The 22,450-nt window shown below is 42.0% G+C and overlaps 1 protein-coding gene across 9 annotated transcripts in view; it reads right to left on the bottom strand.

Moving 5' to 3' along the window:
* gish (casein kinase I gish) overlaps positions 1–22,450 on the bottom strand; it is a 62,448-nt gene that overhangs the window by 4,565 nt on the left and 35,433 nt on the right. For 2 of the 9 annotated variants that reach the window (XM_069301171.1, XM_069301175.1), the window contains 2 exons: positions 11,719–11,820; positions 2,102–2,208 (listed from right to left, as the gene is read on the bottom strand). In XM_069301171.1, coding sequence (XP_069157272.1) covers positions 2,102–2,208; positions 11,719–11,820 — 209 coding nt within the window. Of the gene's footprint in view, positions 1–2,101; positions 2,209–11,718; positions 11,821–22,154; positions 22,326–22,450 lie in introns of all 9 variants that reach the window. The other 7 variants (XM_069301176.1, XM_069301177.1, XM_069301169.1 and 4 more) reach the window with 6 other exon arrangements.

Genomic DNA, 22,450 nt, shown 5'->3' with positions numbered 1-22,450 from the left:
TGCTGTGGGAGGGAGGGTGGTGGCGTTGTCTTCTGACTATTTGTGGCCACCTTTTATTGACTGCACTCACCATACCAGCTTAGTGGTTCGCTATGGTGAACACAAATGTAGATACTTATATACAACGTGTGTATAGAGGGTATAAACAGCACGAGGAGTAGGTTGGGAGCCGCCATTTTGGTGAGGACGGTGGCGTCGTCTGCACGATTTATCAGGTTTACTGGTTACCACGATGGTCTTTGGGCACCATCGTGGTGCCCAAAGGGGGGGGGGGGGTGTAAGGGTCTGCCTCGTGGTCCCCAGTAGGCTAGAACTTCATTTGAATTGACTGATGCCATGGTCTAATACATACATATTAGCCCGGTATAGCTCTGGGCAGTCGAAGGGGCTCTCCACAGAATATATGTTAGAAAATTGAATATAATGTGAAAGGCTAATAGTAAAGCATGGGTGACAAAGCAATTTTTTATTAAGTAAATGAAGTGTTTTGCCCTGCCATCAAAAAATATCTGCAGGAGAGTAGGGTATTGGGCAGAGTTGGAGAACAGTCCGGTCATCGCTTGTGTGACGTGTGGCGGTCTTCCACAGTAACGAGAAGTGCATTTGTATCTCATACATGCTATAGCAGTGCTCAATCCCTGTGTTAGTTAGGGATAGACAGTTTTAAAACTAAGGTTATTTATGGAACCATGTGTGTAGATGGTGTTTTTTGTTTTGATTCATTCACTCTTTCTGTAATACGTGGTCTTACCACATCAACTTAATCCATTTGTAGCATTTGTAAAGTGTTAAAGTGTCAGAACCTTGCATTGTTAATACACATATCACCTTTGTAATTACCAAGGAAGGGTAATGGATGGTGGCACCCTTACGTCCCAGTTGGTGTGGCTCCTATACACTACTCACTAATATTTATGTTTGCTGAGAAGGCTCCCTCTGTCTCAACAACCCCCATATTTAGTCAGTGTAAAATAATCCTGTGTTGTTCCATAAAACCCCATTGTGAAATTGTACCCCAAGGTGTATTTCTTATCCCATATAGAATAAGAGTTCTTGCTTCGACTTGTGCTTTTGTCAAATATATCTAGATACCCCTCCCATTGTTTATAAGGAAGTAAGAACAGGTTTGTTAGTTGCACTCTAGGGTACGGCTTCCTATCATGTGCCTTGCATAACACATTGGGTAAAAGTGGCTAGGTGATGGGGTATAAAGAACTGGATCTCACTCCCCCCATAGTCACTGAGGAGCGAGATCTAGTGTGCTAATCAACTGGTTAGCACACTGTCAATCCCAGTCCAGAGCCTCACTTGCTGAAGTCTGTAACTACTTCTATGCACAGCTCCAACTTGAATCTTTCCAAGCAAGTAAACACAATATTCCCAGAGAAGATATCTTGGTTGGATATCAGTCTTCACAATCTAAGGAACAGAATCTTAAAATATATAATTATAGACAAAGCAAGTAAACAAGACAATGTAACTGGAAGCACGTGTTAAGAAATTTCCTAGGGTACGGCCCCCAACACAAGACAATATCCTAGGGATAACCAAGTATTTAACTGGAAGGTCAGATGTGGTACCAAGATAATAAATTGGCAACACGCCGGGCAAGAGACACGTGATGCCTTCTAGAAACTATCAGGATGGTGACTGCAGGAGTAGGTTAATGGTGGCTATGCTATTTCAGACCCCTGTTCAATGATTCACTGTTGCCATACATGGCGTGGAGGAACTTTAATTTTTCTCATTTTTGTGGCAGTACACTTCAGCAAAGGGTTGATCACGGATCCCCAAATACAGTACTCTCTGCCCCTTCAGTGAATCTGTTCTCAGCGAGTTGAGACGGTCACCTGGAGCTTGACATATTTAGAATGCCAGAAAACATAAAAACAAGGAAGCTATTGAGGAGGCTTGCTCACAAACATAACAAAACGAGTTAATCTATTTGAAATGTTTGTAATATAATGAGTGTCGAGCAATATGATATGCTGGCATACATTTTAATTCTAGACAGCTCTTAAACTAAACATAAAAACTTGTGTAACTATTATTGCTGCTTAATTAATGCAATTCATAAAACTGATGAAAAGAGGAATCTTACTTGGTTTCATCTGAGGTGTCTCCTTCTTGATGGACAGTGATAGGTGTGTTGGAGTGGCCAGCTAAAGGATCATCTGGACCAAGTTCACCATTAGTAGAGCTCACAACCTGCAGAAATCATTCATGTTAGAATTCTACCAAGTTGCTCTAATGTTCAATTTAAAATTTTATAAATGCAAAATAAATCACATGCCATGACACTTTTCTAAATGTGGCTGTTAAAAATAATAGTAAGTTAATTCACTCGCACATGCAAAGGCAACAGTAATGAAGGTTAGCAAGCCGTTCCACAGTGTTAAGTAACATTAACCAGTCAAAATTATACAGGTGAGGTTAATACAGCTACTGTACTTATATGACCATTACTAGACAACCATTGATTTACACCATAAAAACCCAGAACCAATCACAAGTATTTGGAGTTTTCACAAATAGCAAAACCGTTTGAATTACTAGACTAATGTCAAATACACAACTGACATTAGGCTTTTTAACCAGTCAGTAATAAACTTTAAACAAAAGTGAAATGCACAGTTAACCCCAAGTTCTCAACATTTTATACCATAGTACCCTAATTACAATTTCTAAGCCTATACATTACACAACAGAAATACAACTAAACCTATACATTCCATACTATAGAAATATTATTAAAGCTATACATACTACACCATGGATACAATACTGTACTACACAACCCATACATACCATATCATGGAATTAATATTGAACTAGACAACCTATACATTCTACACCATGGAGACGACACCCTTCTCGCTTCTTAATCCAATTGGACCTATTAAAAATATCTATGCAAGTTCAAACTTCAATTAGCTTGTGGTTGGAGTATGTAGTATCTGAGATAGAAATGTCCCTGATTATTTCTCCAATGCCTGAAGATCAGGTTGAGAGTATATTCATTCTAGTTCATTTTCCTCTGCTACTTATGCAAAAATTAGTCAAAATCTCAATAGTTCTCTGACCTGTGGTTGGTTGTTTCCAGGTTGATATCCTGCTCCAAGAACAAATCTACAAGGGCCGTGATGAGGGTTTGAACCTACGCACAGGGATGTTCCCAAATGCGCCTTGGTCAACTGTACCACGACACGGTCAAAAGAATTGTAACCTAGAGTGCTACTGCTCTCACTTAGGATCCCAAAGCTTCTCAGAATCCCAATCGAGGTTTCAGACAATTACCCCATGCACCCGGGCTGTCAACCAGATGTTCTACTTCAACAATAAGTGTATACACACACACACACACATTATTTACCAGTAAATACACTGGTAAGTACAGTATCAGTAACATGATATATATCACGTTATTGTGATTTCTGTGTGTATCCTGCTCTAATGTTACTGTTTGATAGCCTCCATCTTAAACTGGGTAGATTCCACTCTCCATGGAATATAATATCTGGTACTGGGTTTGCTAAATTATCAAGCTATTCTCTATTTTGTGTATCTGCTGTGTGAATTACAGATGATTCAGAGGTTGTAAGAAGGGTAGGGAATCACTCAACTATCTCTACCATGAAAGTGGATGAGCAGATCCCAGATGTGATTGAACTACACCTCAACCAGACTCCAAAACCCTCAAGTCACTTCTGGGCCTAAACAATGGGGAGTGGAGCAGGTGATTGGGCAGGAGAGAGAATAGATGCTGTGCAAACCACACCAGCAAGGCTAGGAGATGGAGACAGACTGATCATCAGTGTGAAGCATGGCCAACAAGCATCCTTCAATCTCATAGCAATTGCAGGCTCAGTGGATGGACCAATCAATCATGATCTGTTCCAGAGACCCCAGGGGCTTATCAGGGCCTGAAGGATGATCCAAATGGAATGACCAAGCACTAGGAAAACTCACCAAAAACATTGATGCCAAACACAGCTGTGAAGGGCACCAGCACATCATACGGGACAAGCACGCAAACCCTAGTGCACCCACAGGAAAAAACCCAAATCCTCCCAACCACAGAACTTCACAGAGGACTCAGACTACCCACTGCAATAAAGCATCTTATACAGTACTACAGCCTCTTAGGGGGAAGCTCCTGAACTCACTGATAAGTCACTATAGAGCAGGGGCAATGCTGAACAAGTACCTAGGGAAGGGGTACCCTAGGCATGTACATCCTGAGGTGAAGAAAATACCAAATCCATGCAACAAGTGAAGCTTGAAAAGCATACTTGTGAAGCAAACCAGTCAGGAATGACATGCAAGTAAATGACCCTCACAGGACAGGCTACACTTGAAAAGAAATGGAATTCACTATATCCAATGACTTGGGGAGGTCTGAATGCACAGGCAATCAGTGACAGAACTGAGGCAAAAAAATGACTAATAGCCGGAAAGGCTATTTAATCAGAGGGCGCTAAATATCACCAAGAATGCCAATACGAGAACAAAAACGCATAAGGCAAACGATATCAAAAGTATCCAATTCACCTAGAATTCTATCAAGGGACAAGTGACCGCGAGAGACGGTCGGAAAGCAAGACACACGCTCGTCCTGGAAGTCAGGACATTCAACAAGGATATGCACAACTGTAAGAGGGACAACGCAATTCGGACAATAAGGAGCAGGGCAGCGCTCCATTAAGTGACCGTGGGTTAAGCGAGTATGACCAACCCGCAGCCGTGCCAAAGCAGTTTCCCACCGCCGGTTACGGTGGCAGGAGGAAGGCCATGGGGACACACTACGTTTGAGAGTATGCAGCTTGTTACCAACTATAGAGGACCAACAACCCTGCCAACGGGGAAGAATGAATAACAGGATAAAAGTCAGAATAAGGGATACCTTATAGGGCCTTCAAAATGCTTGCCATGGTAAACTAAATTAGTGCACGAAGGAAATGTTCATTGTGAGCTCATCCTCGTAATTTGCCCAATTTATTGTCCACACCTACAAACAATTTACAAATGATATACTGTCTGAAGGAAATTACCCATCCAACAAATAGCACAATCACTTTAATGGGTTGGCCCTTGGTAACTTCCCAGTACTTTTGCTCTTGGACCACAGACACAACCATAAAACAACCAGGGACCAGCTTCATGAAGCAGTTACGCAAGCACTTACAAACCTGTACATCTTTTTCTCAATCTTTGGCGGCTTTGTTTACAATTATTAAACAGTTAATGAACTCCGAAGCCCCATGAGGCTGTTTATAACAATAACAACAGCTTATTGGAAAGTTTTCAGGCTTGTAAACTGTTTAATAAATGTAACCCAAGCTGTCAAAGATTGAAAAAAGATGTACACATTTGTAAGTACTTGCGTAACCGCTTCGTGAATCTGGCCCCAGACCTCCAGACTTGTGCAGGTCTAACAAACACAAGATTTTGGCATGATCAAAGACACAAGAGGAGCATGGGGATCTTATATCAACCACAAAACAGTAAACTGCCCAGAAAAACTGGTAAAACCAAATTGCATATCTTGATTAAAAAGAGTAAAGGTCATAAGTGAGAGAAAAGGTAGTTTGGCCACCATCAACAAAGCCATGCAAATATCAAAGTGCACCACTGAATAGCAGATCAGGTGTTCAACCTAACTTGCCTCACTTGTGTGCCTGATGCCAAAGACTCAACTATTCCCACAACAAGAACCACTTCTGCTTTGAGAAAGAGTAAGTGTTCCTTGGGTGAGGTTGTCCCACAGGGGGCAATAATTTGTACACACACAAATCGTGTCACGTGATATATCAAAGAACAAATCAACAGGAGCCTCAATGAGGGTTCAAACCTATACGCCGAGTGTTTCCAAACATGCTCTAGTCAACTGTACCCCTTTTCTATGTCATGTTACATTTTTGTAGTTGCCATTTTCCAACTTCTTTTCCATGTCATGGTACTGTTGACTAGAGCGTGTTTGGTAATGCCCAGTGCATTGGATCAAACCCTCATCAAAGAAGGCTCCTGTGGATTTGTTCAATAATTTGTATTTTATTTTACTTTATTTTATTATGCTTTACGAATTTATTTGTGCTCCCCATCTTGCTTGCTTTTACCCAATTATTTCATCCTGACGTAGTTAATGTGTTAATTTTCCTGGTGCCTGAGATTCTTTTCCCAACCAAGGTTATCTTCTATGAAAGTTTTGAATGTCCTCCTTGCGATTTACCTCCAAGTTGCCCCAGTGTCCAAGTAGTGCTTGGGACACTCATTAAGCCACACACCCAATTATGAAAATTGATAAGTAAGTAATTATTAAAGAAAGCACCAAGCCAGGAAGGCTATGTAGCACCATCAAATGTGCAGAATAATCAGAGGGCACTAAATATCACTAAGGATGCCAATAAGAGAACAGAAACATATAAGGCGAATGATATCAAAAGTATCCGATTCACCAAGAATCACCCCTGCTGCTGGGACCTTTTTTGACCACCAAAGCTCCCACACCTGAATTACGGCCCAAGATACGTGAGCAAAGGCGCCAAAAGATTGGCCCACAGAAGTACATCAAGGATACAAGGGTAAACCACAAGCTGGCTAAAGCAGAAGATTGCAGACAACCAGGAAAACCAGAGCAAACCAGAAAACATTCTTACCTTTGTCTTCACTTTTTCCCTTGTTTTGAAGGGAAAACGAAGTGGACAAGTGGACCACACAATAAGTGAACCATATTAACCAAACACCAGCCAGAGTGGTCTATGCAAGAAGTGAACCATATTAACCAAACACCACTCGGCTGTCAGGGTGCCTGACAGCTTGGTGGGCAGCGCTTCGGGTTCGTAGTCCTGAGGTTCCGGGATCGATCCCCGGTGGAGGCAGAGACAAATGGGCAAAATGTTTCTTTCACCCTGATGCCCCTGTTACCTAGCAGTAAATAGGTACCTGGGAGTTAAGACAGCTGCTACAGGCTGCTTCCTGGGGGGTGGAGGCCTGGTCGAGGACCAGGGAACACTACGCCCCAAAATCATCTCAAGATAACCTCAAGAAGAGTGGTCCATACAACAAGTAAGCCATATTAACAAAACACCAGCCAGAGTGGTCCACCCAACAAGTGAACGATTGAGTTTCCATGATTTTCGTTCATCGATTTATGACACACATCTTCGTAAATTAATTTAAAGGCTGAAATGTGAGAAGCTAGCTACATGTGGTGAAATCTCCTTGCATACATTTTCTGTGATGAAACATGAACTGTAAACCTCACTTGGGATTCCTTCTGTGTGTCATCATAGTTCAGTGACCCATGACTTTGAAAGTTTCAGATTAATAAATTTTGTCTAAAAGTTTTTTTAATAGATTTTTATTATCCTAATTATATATCTAAACTAAATATAAAACAAAAAAATACTTTAATATTAAAGATATCTGCTATTTGAGAAATTATTTATGTTATTGGCTTTAGCCAATTATTGGAAAATTTCAAATGTCTTCAAACAAATAGTCCACGACAATCAGGTACAATCAGATGAAACGCAGAGCGCAGTTTCCATTGTCGCCACAGCAGAGTGCTGTGTTGGCCCGGCGGCACCACATTAAATTGTGGCTTGAAATTAGCTTTTAAATCAACTCTAGCACAGGTGGACTGGTCTATTCCCTGTACACACAGCACCATGTGCTTTTCGTTCGAACTCGTCGCTACAGTTCAGTGACCTACGGCCTCAAAATAATAAAATTAATAAATCATTTCTAAATTAAGTATTTTTATAGCTCATATTACCTTAATTATGTTGCTAAACTAAATATGTAACCCAAAAATATGTAATATGATGTAAATCCAATATTTGAGAGAAATTTGTTACTGGATCTGGCTTAAACTTCAGCCTATTGTAGGGTGTATAAACCTAGTTCCTTGATGTTAGCAGCCCATCCGCCTGTCCAAAAAGCCCACACCATCCGCCCAAATAGCAGCCCATCTGCCTGAACAAAACCCACCCACACCACCTGCCCAAATAGCAGCCCATCCGCCTGCCCAAAACCACCCACACTGCCTGCCCAAAACATCTCGTCCACCTACCCGCCCATCTGCTTGCCCAAATAAACCCACCCCATCCGAATAGCCACCCATCCACCTGCCAAAACCCACCCAATCCACCTGCCCAAATAGCTGCCTATCAGCCTGCCCAAACCCACCCACACCACCAGTCCAAATAGTTGCCCATCCGCCTGCCCAAACCTACCCACACTGCCTGCCCACCAGCCAGCCACCAATTCCAGATTTTCAAGCTAGTGAAGAATGGATGGAATGATTTAAGAATAGGCATAATATTAAGAACGGGAAAATTACCGGAGAATCATTAAGCAGCCAAAACCAACACAGCAGCAGCGAGCACCAGCAAAGCTGATGCAAACATCTAGAACATCATTTGTTCTAAGTGTACACTCCACACGTGTTAAATTTAAGTACATAGTGTTAAAGTGTTAAAATTAAAGATGCAGTAATTTTAGTGTACAATAGTTTTCATAAACTGTATTGTAGTACTCAACATATAGCAGAACTACCTAATCAATACAGTGCTAACTACATAATACAGCACATTTACTGTACAGGATACACAACATGAGAATTCAAGATGGACATAAATCCAACAATAAAATAAATAAAACTAACTGTTTTAGTAGAATAGTAATATATAGGTACAGTATATAGTATGATAATGCATTTTTGTTGTGTACAAGAAAAATGCGACATTGATGCAAACCCCTCCTGCAATGAATCCACCCCCCGCAAGAAACTAGAGAGTCGGTCCCATATAGTGCGCCGAATCAAGGTTGTACTGTATACAGCTTGTGGAGGGCCAACAAAGCAGCAGTAGCAAAAACCAAATCCCCTGCAAGAGGAGCCTCACCGAGCACGCCCACATCCAGAGTGCCATTCAAAATGAAGTGCCAGGAAGCTCAAGAATGCACGACAGAAGCAAAGTGCAAGCAGGCACGAAGGTCATCCACGGCTAAAATAGCCGACAGATGGGAACCCGAGCATTCTACTGCAAAGACCCACAACATGGCAAAGGGCAGGGACAAAGAGGCACGAAAAGAGGGATTCAAAAGAACCCCCCAGAACACGATAGACACCTCCTGCCACTCAAGCATGCATGGATGACAAATGGCACCAAGCCCCAAGTGAAAACAAAGGACAGCCTGCTATCCAGGACGACTCCAGAACCTTGGAACGCATTCAAAAAGGAGAGTAAGAACTGTACTTATTTAAGGAAGTCTGGTCCATAACCAAAGCATAAACCGGGTCATGCAGGAGGCCTGGATGAGGATAGGGCTGCGGAGACACTAAATCCCCAAAATCATTGCAAGGTAATCATCGTAAGGTAAGGAGGTACACACCAAGGGCCCACAACCAGGGCAGCCTCCGCCGGGGAAACCTAGGAGGAAGAAAATGAATGGAAAGGACGGATGAAACTGAAGAGCACCCCAACGAAATGAGCCCTTGAGAATGCTGCACTAAACTCAAACAGGAAAGGCTAGGGGGGGGGGGAGAAACCCATCACCCCCCTGCAACACAAGACCCTCAGCAGAAGGCACTAAAGCCCAAAAGGGGCCCATTTACTCTCTTTGAGCCCCAGGAATGAGCAAACATCCACACCCACCTCCTGCTGTTCCTTATGGGGGGGGGGGGGGTGGAAGCAAACCTTGTCCACCAGGAAAGGAAGAGAAGGGGCAGTCAGAACTAAGATTGAATTAACCAACACCCCCAAATCCTTGGCCCTAAACACCAGGCAGAGCATGCAACCAGGCACACATCCTAAAAGGCTGCAAAACCTAAAGAGCAAGCAGTCACTGTCTGAAACCTCTTAACTTTAAGAGAAGTGTGGGTGAAAAGTCATATGTGGGGATCAAGTCCCAGACAACTCAGGGTTGAAGGTGTCACTGACCCAGCAGGCAGCATGGTGGAGGCAGAACATACGAACATCGCCTGGTTGCACAGATGACGAACAACCGTCAATGCCTCAAGTAGAACAAAGCAAAATGAGAGAAACCCCCAAAAAGGGACAGAAAGAAAAGCTCAGAACCCCCTAGAACAATCAAGAGAATCATAACACCAACCAGACATGGAAGCTGAAGGCCTAACTCAACGTGTCACTTAAAGTCATGCAAACCACAATATCCTACCAGCAAAAAACACTCCCAACCCAAGGAAAGTCAGACAGTCCAAGGCTACCAGCTTACCTAAAGGGTAAAGGCTACCCCGAACAAGGAGACCCCCTAAGGAAATGTATCCCAAACACACCAGGGAAGACAACTCTGACTATGCAAGGGTACCACCCAGGGAAGGGAACCCTGAGCACATGCAGCTCCCAGCACACTAAACTCCTGACTCATGCTAAGCAATGCATACACAGTCTCAAAGATAAACACCACTTAGATAAATGGGGACTGGAGCCAGAGCGACCAAATGAATGACTAGGCATGGCTACATCAGAATAAGAACTGATGGTAGAGTAGCCGGCTGAGCCCAGTCTGCCTCCTTCCTCCCCCCAAATGAGGGAGGGAGGGATGTGTGCATTCTAGCGTGTGCTAGTTTCACAAATTTTCGATAGTTTGTTTACATTGTTGGGGGAAGTTCTTTTGGCAGTTTTGAGGCTGCAGTCTTGTTTCTAACCAAGCAGTAGTCCGTTTTGTTTTGCAGACTTTCTTGATGCCTTTGCTTGGTGATGGCAGACATAAATAACTTTTACATAAAGGTTTTCATAGTGTCAGTTCCACTGCTCCCTGCACCTCTCTAAGTGGGCCAGGTTCTGGCTCATAGTCCCTGGTATACCAATAAGAACTCCACATCTAGCAGTATGTCACTGTATCAGTGTAATACTTTCAGGGAGCCCCAAGGGGCCCCCTCCAGAAAAATACTGGGAAGATGGTATACCACGAGCATGGTTCTCAAATAAATTGCCATCCACACTTCCGTGGAAATAAACATTCCATTCACCTGGACTGTGTGGTTATCATCCTGTAACTACACTTAGGTAATTACACTTCTATAATGCAATTTTTGATAACTTGAGGATGAGCAATAGTTATCAGCACCCTTTTTATGATATGCATCACTAGATTTCTTCATCAACCTTATGTAGTAGAAAAAAATAAGTATACAGTGGTTTCATTAATAGAAAAAATAAATTCTAGAAAATAAAAATGTTTAATGATAAATTAGAAGCTATAAGCAAGCCTTAAATCAAGTCGTTATAAGGAATAATTGGCCAGAACAATTAACTACATAATTACAAGGTTTTTAACCAGTTAACCATAAAATATATAATCTATAATTATATTAATGAGTTTTGTTAAATAAAAAAATGTATCATTACTGATTGTATTGTATCCGTATAAAAGCAGCCCAGTTGGAAAAAAAAAAAAAACAGAATCAACACTATAGAGAATTTTAACAATTTCTGAGGAAAGAAAGGTAAGGCAAGGTTACATTTCATGCTCTATGGCTACTTGAAGACCAGTTACTGGAGAGGAAGCACACTTACCACAAGATCAACAACTGTCAGACTTGTCTCAAGATATCCACAGCCAAATTTCTTTTGGATGATCCAAAAAAATTGACATTTTGGAGATCAGAGCTCATCTACACTAGAGCTGACCTAATGATAAGCAGTAGCAGAAGGAAGGGATGATAAAGCCCATTGCCAGAAGTAATATTACCTGGACGGAGCCATGACGGTCTGCTGGGGTGAGGTTGCCGCCTAACATGTTGCTTGTCTGCTTGGGGGTTTCGGGCCAGGCTGCCGTACCCTTGGTGCCGCCCTGTAACATGGCCCCGTGGCCGTGTGAGATGCACACATGCAACAACAACCACCACCACAGACCTCACATACCACCTAACTATGTCATGGGCAACTCAACATACCCTAACAAAATTCAAGTTGATCTATCACATCACTACTATAGAGAAGCAACCTAACCAATCCTTGTGGTCAACTTTAATGCTGCAATTAATTAACACAATGTACTAATCAGTATAGCCTAGTATTACACATCTGAAAAGTGCATCTCAAAACAATGATTAATACTACATGCTAGCACATTCTTCCTCTAGTCTCACGTAAAGGCTAGCAACAAGTACAGTACTCCACACCTTGAAAAGTATCTCAACATTTGATATACTGTACAACTTCTACTTGGCACCTAAATTCCTTAACACAATACAACTATGTTTACAAGATGTCTTGAAATAAAATTTCTTGAAATATTACTTACACATATATAACATTTGTTTTATATAACAATTGGCTAAATGCTTTGGAAAGTTAAGAGTGAGAAAGAAGTGTAACATCGAGGCTCGAGAAGTTGGGTTTACTTCAAGACAACTCTCGTGGGTAGTGTTCCACTGTACCAGACACACTCGTGGGTAGTGTTCCACTGCAACTAGTAACCAAGCCTACTTAGTGTACAAGACATGGTTTATGTCCATTACCTGGAAATCACCTTTTCATTTATCCTAGCAATATTAAATAAACAAATACAAATCAAATATCTATAATAAATTAATAAATTATAATATTGTAAATATATTTGTTAATATTAATAAACCAGTATGCATACTGTACTCAAATTTCAACCTCATCAGTGTACGGTATCTACTTAACTAGCAAGTACAGAACTTGTCTACAATATACATTATTAAATTCATTTGATATACATTTTGCAATGAAAGTAATAAGAAAACCAAAGAAATGTGCGTGTACTCACCTATTTGTGCCTGCAGGATCGAGCATTTGCTCTTGGACCCTGCCTTTCTAGCCGTCATTGGTTTATGGCAACGAATTCTGTCCTATTTCCTGATCGTATCTACTTTTAAAGCTATGAATATAGTTTGCTTCCACAACCTGCTTCTTTAGTTCATTCCATTTTCCCACTACTCTCACTCTAGATGAGAACTTTCTAACATCGGTGTGACTCGTCTGAGTTTCAAGCTTCCACCCACATATTTACTATTTGTATTTACTATTTGTGTTTGCAGAATCATGCTATTAGTTCTTGGACCCCACCATTCTAACCAATCTATTTTTTTTCCTCTGCTATGTCTATAACATACATTTCTAACAAACACATCCCCAGAAAGTCAGTAGCAGCTGTAACTCCCCAGACACCTAATTACTACTAGGTGAACAGGTACATCAGGTGAAAAACTGCCCATTTGTTTCTGCCTCAGCCAGGAATCTAAACTGGGCCCTACTTGATCCCACAGCACTGTCCACTTAGTCACGAGGCCCTGTAATGTGTATATACTTGCCTATTATTGTCTACAATGGAGTGAGGTTTAGCTCTTTATGCCTCGCCTACTAGCCATATATCTGTTGCATTTCAATCTAACTACTCTGACTTTCAAATTCTTTGTCAAATCAGGCATTGTGAATGGAAGTGGTTTCCACAACTTCCTCTGGTAGGGCATTCCACCTAACTACCCATACAGGGTACAAGTACCTTCTTACATCCCTTCGGCTCATTTGCTTTTCCAGTTTGCACCCCATGTCTTCTTCTCCAGCTTTCTCAGTCTGAAGAGACTATCCTTGTCCACCTGATGTATTTCCCTCAGCATATGATCATATCACCTCAGTTCCTTCTGTCATCTAGAGTTGAGAGATCTAGTTCCAACGTTCATAACACGGCCCTCTTAGATCTGGTACTAATCTTGTCGCACTAATCTGTACTTTCAATTTTTACTGTTTCAAAAGATGCGTATTCCATACCGGTGATGTGTATTCCAATATTGGTTGAACAAATGTTGTTTAGATTGTTTTGAAAGAATCCAGAGTCAAGTTCCGAAATGATGTTCTTACATTTGGCTACGTCCCATATGCTGCCGATATTATCCAGTGTGTGGGCCTCCAGGGGGAGGGGGGGGTGCAGGAGAGGTGGCCTCCCCTGCGTTCTGACCATCTGCCTCAAAAGAATAGGCAGAGTCCATGGGAAAAGCAGGAAAGAAGAGGGCCCACTGGTCAGACCCGGAAGCACCGGCTGAAGGAACAGGCTCGAATGCCTCCACCACACCAGGTGGGGCACCCCCCGAAACTGCCCGTCTCGTCACAAACTAAACCCCTCAGATGCTTAGAAGCCAGGGTGCAGGGGAGGAGGAAGGAAGAGGACGAACAAAAGCAGGGGAAGGACAAGGGGGCGCGGATGAAACCAAAGTTGAGGCAACTAACGCCCAAGTCTGGGTCCCTATAACCAAAATGGGGCAGCCTCGGGCCATCCGGATGAGCAACCAACCTAGCCCACTGCAGCAACCTAAGACGTGCATGCAATGCTGAAGCCGTCTGCACCCAAATAACAATCAGTGGATTGGGTGAATTGGAGTACAAGCAAGGACCACCACTCACAGGACTCCATGTCGGTGTCGTCACTGACCCAATAGGCAGCATGACAGAGGCAGAACAGGTGATTGTCACCTTGAGATAAGGGGGACAGAACAGCCTTCAAACTCGCACAAAGCAAGATGGGATGCAACCATTGGACAACTGAGCCCCAGTGGGGGTTTCCAGGACTTTTAGATGCTCTGCTAAGGGAAGCCCAGGCAAGGTACTGCCAACTGGCACCCCAACTACCAAGCAAACTACTAATTGCTAAACCCCTGTGACGTGTACACACACGGGGAGCTAGTGGAGGACCACCAAGAGTACGTACGTACATACATTACATACATTACATACATACATACATACATACATATATATATAAGGGTCAACAACACCAAGGGACAGACCCTCCACCAGGTAGAAAACAAATAAAAGAAAAACCCTGCACGAGTACGTCGTCACCAGGCGAAACAGAGCCGGCTGCTGTATTATGGTGAAAATGAGCTGCACAATACCTTGCACCCCAACTAGTGACGAAGCTACCTCCTACCCATAGGCAAACGGTGCATGAAATACCCCAGCCAACTCCAAGGGCGGGCAATCACCGAGCAGCAAAAGACCATGGTGGAGGTAGGTCCCAAGCAACTTGTGGAAGAAAACCCCAGGCCACAAGGGCAGTACTTACAGGGCATCTAGGGAAGGGAACCCTAAGTGCATGCAGCTCGAGTACTGGTGAAATTACTCCTGGCTCGCACACCTACTATTGGACAGGACCACACCACAAGGCACAGCACTGGACAAAGTCTGGAGCCAGAGTCGCATGACTGCCAGGTCTCACATCAGTCACAGAACTGTGGTCTGGAGCTCCCCCTTCCCCCTCCTGGGGAGGGGGGAGCTGCGCAGACAGCAGCACGGTGACAATCGTGACACGTTCGTTTTTAATTTGGGGAGTTCTGTCCAATAGTTTGACTTTCAGTAGTAATTTTTAACCAGATAGGGTTTGTTTTGAGGCACCTACCTTTCTGGGTGCCTGACCTGGTCAATGGCAGACACAGAATGCTTACAATCACATGGGAGTTTCTATAGGCCATTGCTCCTCGTGCCTCTCTGAAGGAGCCAGGTTCTGGCTCCGGGGTTCTTAGGCCCCGGTAGGCCTAAGAACTCCAAAACTCCATTTGCTTGATTGATGCCACAGTCTAATACATTCATATCAGCCCAGATAGCTCCAGGGAGCCAGAGGGGCTCCTCCCTCCCCCAGAAAATCCCCTAACTGCCTACAAGTGGCCCCACAGACCTGTAGTTAGGCCACACTGGACTAGGTAAATCAGCAAACCTTTCATCCAAAAAATGATAGCACATTATTACTATGGATGCCAGTAACAAAATATAAGCTGCTTGGGAGGAGGAAAAATTACTAAATTTTGTAGATGGGCCAAGAAATAATATAGCAACAAAACCTAAACTTTCAAATGCCTAGTACTATATACTGTACTTGAACTAAATTAACTTCATATGGCATATAATAGGCCTAGGGTTACTTCTCTAGACCTAGGAGAGGTTGGTTTATTGTTTCATTTCTTGGTATAATATTCCATAGTATTCCCTTTATAGTATCCCATCAGTATAAAACAAATTTATAGGTACAACAGCTCAAAATTTATACATTCCATCCATAGAAGCTATAAGTTCTACCATTTTTTAGAAGGGGGTAAAATCCGTAATATTATTTTCTCAAATGGTAAGCAAATGTTTACTTTCAACATATAAAAATTCTCAAGACAGAAACAATTCTAAATAGAGTAGTACAAAAAGGTAGTGTTGACAACACACTCTTAATAGCATGCAGCCAGTAGTGGCAGGAGTCACATCTTAAGACAACTCTGAATGCACCCCACCAACACAATGGTAAGGATTAGTTTTATATTTTATTTTTCCTAATCTGCTCATATATACTGTATTACAATCACTTGCAAAGGCGTTATATTTTTTGCTGAGGGAGGGAGGGGGAAGCTATGGAGGCACCTGTCGGTAAATAGCAGCAAGTTCAAGTAATAAGTGTCATCACTCTTGCTTCATGTATTCTTGGCATTTGTTGCCCCGAGCTATCATTGCAAATCATTACCCTTCCTTGAATTGCCCTAATTTTAATTAATTGCACAAATTACTATCAGTCAGTCAACCCAGGTACTTATACCGACTGACCTCTTAGCACTTTGCCAATGAGACGATGTCGATGCCATGTGCTGAACACACCCAATCCCAATTCTTTTAGGAAGGGAGGTGTGACGATGTCAACGCCATCTGCTGAGCGCACCCAACCCCATTTTCTGTTTCTCAGTGGAAGGCTGTGTGTGATCTTATTGATCTCTGTGTAGTTTCTTACTAATCACATTTTACTCCTCAGAAGTGATGTGGGTGGTATCTTAGTCAACAGGAAGCAGGTTTTTAAGGGGCCATAATGCAGGAATATAATCCAAAAAGTGCAAAACAAAAAGAATCCATTTAACCTGTCATGATGCAAGAATTAAAGTGCGCAAAACACTAAAGATAAAAAACCATGCCAAATCGTGCCCAGCAAACCCCACAACATAATGCAATAATTTTATCTTACAGAATGTGGTCATGCCACGCTAATTATGCTCTAAACGTGTTCAAGCAGCACAATTATCTACTGAATAGGAATTTGAACATGTCATTTCCTTTTAAAATTACAGTCAACTACATTGTATTCAGACACTCTAGGCTACCAGTATTCTTGTTACCTGCTGTAGCCATTTGTGATCATTATTTTATTTTCTACATATTGATAGGGTAAAAGAGAGGTAGTCTCCTGACACTCGCTTGCAGACGAAGAGCTCTGCCGACCATAGTTATCTTGAGATTTGATTTCGGGGCTTAGTGTACCCGCGGCCCGGTCCTCAACCAGGCCTCCACCCCCAGTAAGCAACCCATAGCAACTGTCTAACTCCCAGGTAACAGGGGCATCAGGGTGAAACACATTTTACCCATTTGTCTCCTCCACTGGGGATCGAATCCGGGAACCTCAAGACTACGAATCCAAAGCACTGTCCACCCAGCTGTCAGGCGTTAGGCATATGTTTACCCCAGAAGAGAATCAACAAATTGTTGATATTTAAGTCTATTATTGTACTGCTGGGTGAACAGAAGCAGACAAAGTTAATGAACAGTGTGCCACCATTCTACAATCCAAGATTCAAACCAAAGCTCTCTCACTTGGAGATAGTGTACATTAAGTACAGTACAACACACACACACACAGCTACTACTTATTTAACTTCCCTAGTGGGTGGATCTGTTCAAAACATTGTCTGGTTACACAAGCAACTGCTGCTCGGCTCAATGAGAGGCTAGGTTCCTACTTATATCCACCAAACTTATTCATATGCATGTCTGAATAACAATCCAACGATCATACTTATGTTACCCGGTAATTTGTTTCATAAATCAACAACCCTGTTTCCAAATCAGTATTTACCTAGGTCTTTCTGGAATCTAAGCTTATGCAATTCATATTCATTGTTTATTGTTCTATTGTGTTGATAAATTCAAAACCTCGTTTAATCCAAATGTTGTACTCTATATTCATTTGTATACAGTGGAACCTCGGTTGACGACTACCCTAGAGTACGATTTTTTGGTATACGACAACAAATTCATTGTAAAATTTGAAATGGTCTACGTGTTTATTTGGAAGACTACGTCTGTTTGTACGCGTACGAGTCAAAAAGAGTGCATGATGCTGGGGGTGCAGGGCGAGGCACTCTCAGTTTGTTTACAAGTCTATCCAGCAGTGACAACCACAGCTGCACTTGAATTCTTTGTGAAGAATTTAATTGTTTGCCTGCTTTTTTGCTTTTTTAACAAAAAATCTTATTACATATCACACCATAAGTTCTAAAAAAGTCAGTGGTAAAGTTCAGCCTAAGAAAATTGTTGTGAGAATGACGATATAGGAAAAACAAGAGATCATTCATAAACATGAATATGTTATGAGGGTTGTTGATATAGAGTAGAGGATGTCTCTTTCCTTATTTATTAACAAAATGTGTACAGTATGGGAAGAATGGCAAAGTTTTACTGGAAAGTGACACTCAAATCAAGCTGTAGCAGGCCATTGTGTTAACCTTTTTAATGACAATGTGATGTCTCACTTCAGACAAGTGTTACAGCGTAGGAAACACAAGTGTTGTTAGATAGGATTTTAGTGAGACAAACAAGCAGTGAACCACAAGCAAGTCCTAGTGGTATGCCGGCAAAACGTAGGAGAGAGAGTACCCCAGGAAAGGCATCACTGCCTGATGTTATAATGGTAGGGGAGTACCATTCCAAACACTAACACCTCTCCTCCTCCTCCTCCTCACCATCTTCCATATGCCAACAAGAGTACTCATTCACAGTAAGATATATGTACAGTATTGTAGGTAGTACAAAATGAGTGTTATTCGGTATAAAATGTATTTTTAAGTTAATATTTTTGGGGGTTTGGAATGGATTAATTCAATTTACATTATTTCTTTTGGGAAAATTTGTTCATCTAGCAGTATATAGGTACCTGGGAGTTGGACAGCTACTACGGGCTGCTTCCTGGCGATGTGTAACAAAAAGGAGGCTTTATATACTTGGTGGCTAGAATTAAGTATTGGACTATAAAGAGTGGAGTCTAAGACTGCGAGACAATTTTTACCGTTTTTGTCATCAATAACCCAACATAACCAAAATAAGAATGTTTTATATATATGGTATGCACAAGGTGCATGACATCACTATAACATCATAACTTTATTCCAGATCAGGTTTTATATCCTACTGGCTATATGACTGGTCAAACATGCAGTACACAATACTGTATGGCATATACAGTACATACCAGGGCTGAAGCTACTTAGTAAAGGCTTTCTCCAGATGTCAACCCAACTCTACACACAATAAAATATATAGAACAAATAATATAACTGCCAAATCCTAAAGGCCAGTATGAAGCTATGTTTAGCACCCCAATAAACAAAGTTGATGATTCAGACAGCTTCGTTATGACATACAAACTCCAGATAATGTAACCGACGTTAACTCGAACACACGCGACAGAAATTGACAAAATGCCCATGCACTCAGCCCCAGGTCCTGACTTGTGGAATTCAATATTCATAAAGAAATGTACAGTACCAGTAGCATGTGCACTCAGCTTAATATGGAGAAAGAGCCTGGATACAGGGGAGATACCACCAGCACTTATAGCTATATCAGCAGATATAGCTCCACAACACAAAGGAGGTAGTAAATCTCCTACGAGAACCATTCTCCTATGAGAACATTCAAATCCAGAGATCCCACAGCAATGCTAATACTATTTAAATCACTGGTGCTGTCTTGTCTTGAATACTGCTCAGTACTAGCTTTCCCTTTCAGAGCTGAAGATATTTCTGAAATAGAGGGATTACTGAGAACCTATACTACACACAGAAATGATAAAACACCTAAATTATTGGGACCATCTCAATGCTCTCAAAATGTACTCTTTGGAAATGAGACGAGAAAGGTATCAAATAATATATACAGCGGTACCTTCGAACAAATCCACAAGGGCCGTGACGAGGATTCGAACCTGCGTCCGAGAGCATCCCAGACGCTGCCTTAATCGACTGAGCTACGACATGGTCAATAGAATTGCAACTGGCAAATCATCCTGATTTATCAACGGATCCTGCAGTCTCTCCAAGACACAAACCAGGGTTTTACGCAATTCCCCCATGCACCCGAGATATGTCAATAGGCTGTTCTACCTCTACGCCCTTACTTCATTACACACAGAAATCACAATAGCATGATGCATCAAATGAACAAATCCACAAGGGCCGTGACGAGGATTCGAACCTACGTCCGAGAGCATCCCAGACATAGAGGAAGAACAGCCTATTGACAGCTTGGGTACATGGGGGAATTGAGTAAAATCCATCCATCCATCCAGTCCCCCCCCCCCATCACCTTCCATCCAGACCCCCCTCCACCTTCCATCCATCTATCCAGTCCCTCCTCCACCATACATCCAGTCCCCCCCTCCACCATCCATCTTGGGACCCATGGGGCAATATATAATAAAAACTTTACTGTTCAGAAAACAAAAAAGCAGAAAAACAATTAAATTCTTTACAAAGAATACAAGTGTGGTCGTCACCAGACAGGATACACTGGTAAACAACCAAGTGTCCCTCGCCCTGCACCTGGACCATGCGCTTACTTGACCCATACAAGTTTCAACAAACGTCGTATTCCAAGTAAATCAGCGTACACCAATTCAAATTTTATGATGAATTTGATATCGTATACCAAAAAAATTCATACTCTAGGGCAGTCGTACACCAAGGTACCACTGTACATGGAAAATACTGGAGGGACAGGTCCCAAATTTGTACAGAAGAATAACAACATACTGGAGGAAAAGATACAGAAGGAAATGCAGAATAGAACCAGTGAGGAGTAGAGGTGCCATAGACACAATCAGAGAGGTCATCTGAACATCAGAAGTCAACGGCTGTTCAATACCCTCCCAGCAATCACTAGAAACATTTCCAGAACAAAGGTGGATGTCTTCAAGAAGCATGTAGTTAAGTTTTGGCAAGAAAAGCCAGACAAACTGGGTTGTAGTGAATATGTGGGCCTGCAGTTCACTCCAAACAACAGCCTGTTGCACGAAGTTATCACAAGTCATGCCTGGTCCCAGACCAGACTCAGGGAGTAGAACGACACCCAAAACTGTCTCCATGTATGCCACTTTGAAAGTTGAAGATTTAATTAATGCAGTATATGACAATTATAACTTGGATGCCAAATTTGATGGCTTTCAATACATTAAGATATCTAATTATTGAAAAGGCTAATATTTACGAAAATTTGCTTTAACAAGCCACACTCAAATGTGAATTGCCAAAAAGTGATCAATAAGATGCTTCCCTTTGCAAACATGCACAAGTATATCATGTTTCTTCTTAATACATTAAAGCATTCAATACTCTCTAGAAAGTGAATGGAAAATGGGTAAGAAATCCAAAGATAACTAATAATAAAAAAAAAATTATGAATGACATGAGTCACATTTCTGGCCTGCTACATTAGTATGTAATATGATATTCCTGAAAAGCAATTCACCCTAGTGTGAAAAGTACATGCAAGTGTGGCTGAGATAATGGATGCATCAACTAATGGCTAAGATAACAACAATCAGCATGGGTTATATTCACGAGTCTTAATATATTAACAAGACATCATGTCCAGACACTACCTCAAGCTCGGCGATGAGCACAACATTTTAGTCACAAAACACTAGTTATCACAAAACATGGGTACTATATTAATCCTTGGGCACACCAGCTATGCTATTTCTCAAAATCTAGTAATAATCTAAAAAAAAAAAAAATTCAATAGTTGTTTAGAATATATAGATTATATTGTTATAAGGCAATGTGGTGTAGAGGAGTGAGAAAGATTATTGCAAGGTGAGGTAGCCAAACATTTGGTGTGAGTGTGTCAGTGCAAGGAAGCCACACAGTGCCACTGCCATTCAGTAAATCAAACGGGCCCCTCACACTCCTCCACAGTCTTTCACAGTGCACTGTCATCTGGAAATTTTGACACTCGTGTTTGTAAAAGGCTAATAAAATATTTAATGCTCAAAAACAACTTTTGCTAGATTAATTTAATCAATCTGAAGTGCCCAGGGTTGTTGCACTGTAGCTCAAACCGTGAGGAGGTAGTGTTTGAACATACATGATGTCTGACCGGGGGAGGCCGCGAGGCGGTGTCATCCACCTGCTGCGTTGGTGTCCAAGGTAGTTGTATCTGGTGCGGGGCAGTGGAATTGTGACCCTCCTTGCCATCACCTGGCCCAACAACAGCCCCTTGCTCAGGCCCCCCACCATTCCTCACTACTCCTGTCAACTGGAGGCAAAGTATTAAGCCCTATTCAAACAATGTAAACATTGTGATTACAGCAGCACTACATAAGAACTTAAACTTATGCATGCCCAGCAGCTCTCAGCACTGCACAAGTGTCCTTAGCTGCC

Source organism: Procambarus clarkii, chromosome 45 (genome assembly GCF_040958095.1).
Source record: "Procambarus clarkii isolate CNS0578487 chromosome 45, FALCON_Pclarkii_2.0, whole genome shotgun sequence".
NCBI classification, from domain to species: domain Eukaryota; kingdom Metazoa; phylum Arthropoda; class Malacostraca; order Decapoda; family Cambaridae; genus Procambarus; species Procambarus clarkii.
This window is presented reverse-complemented; position numbering and strand designations above follow the sequence as displayed.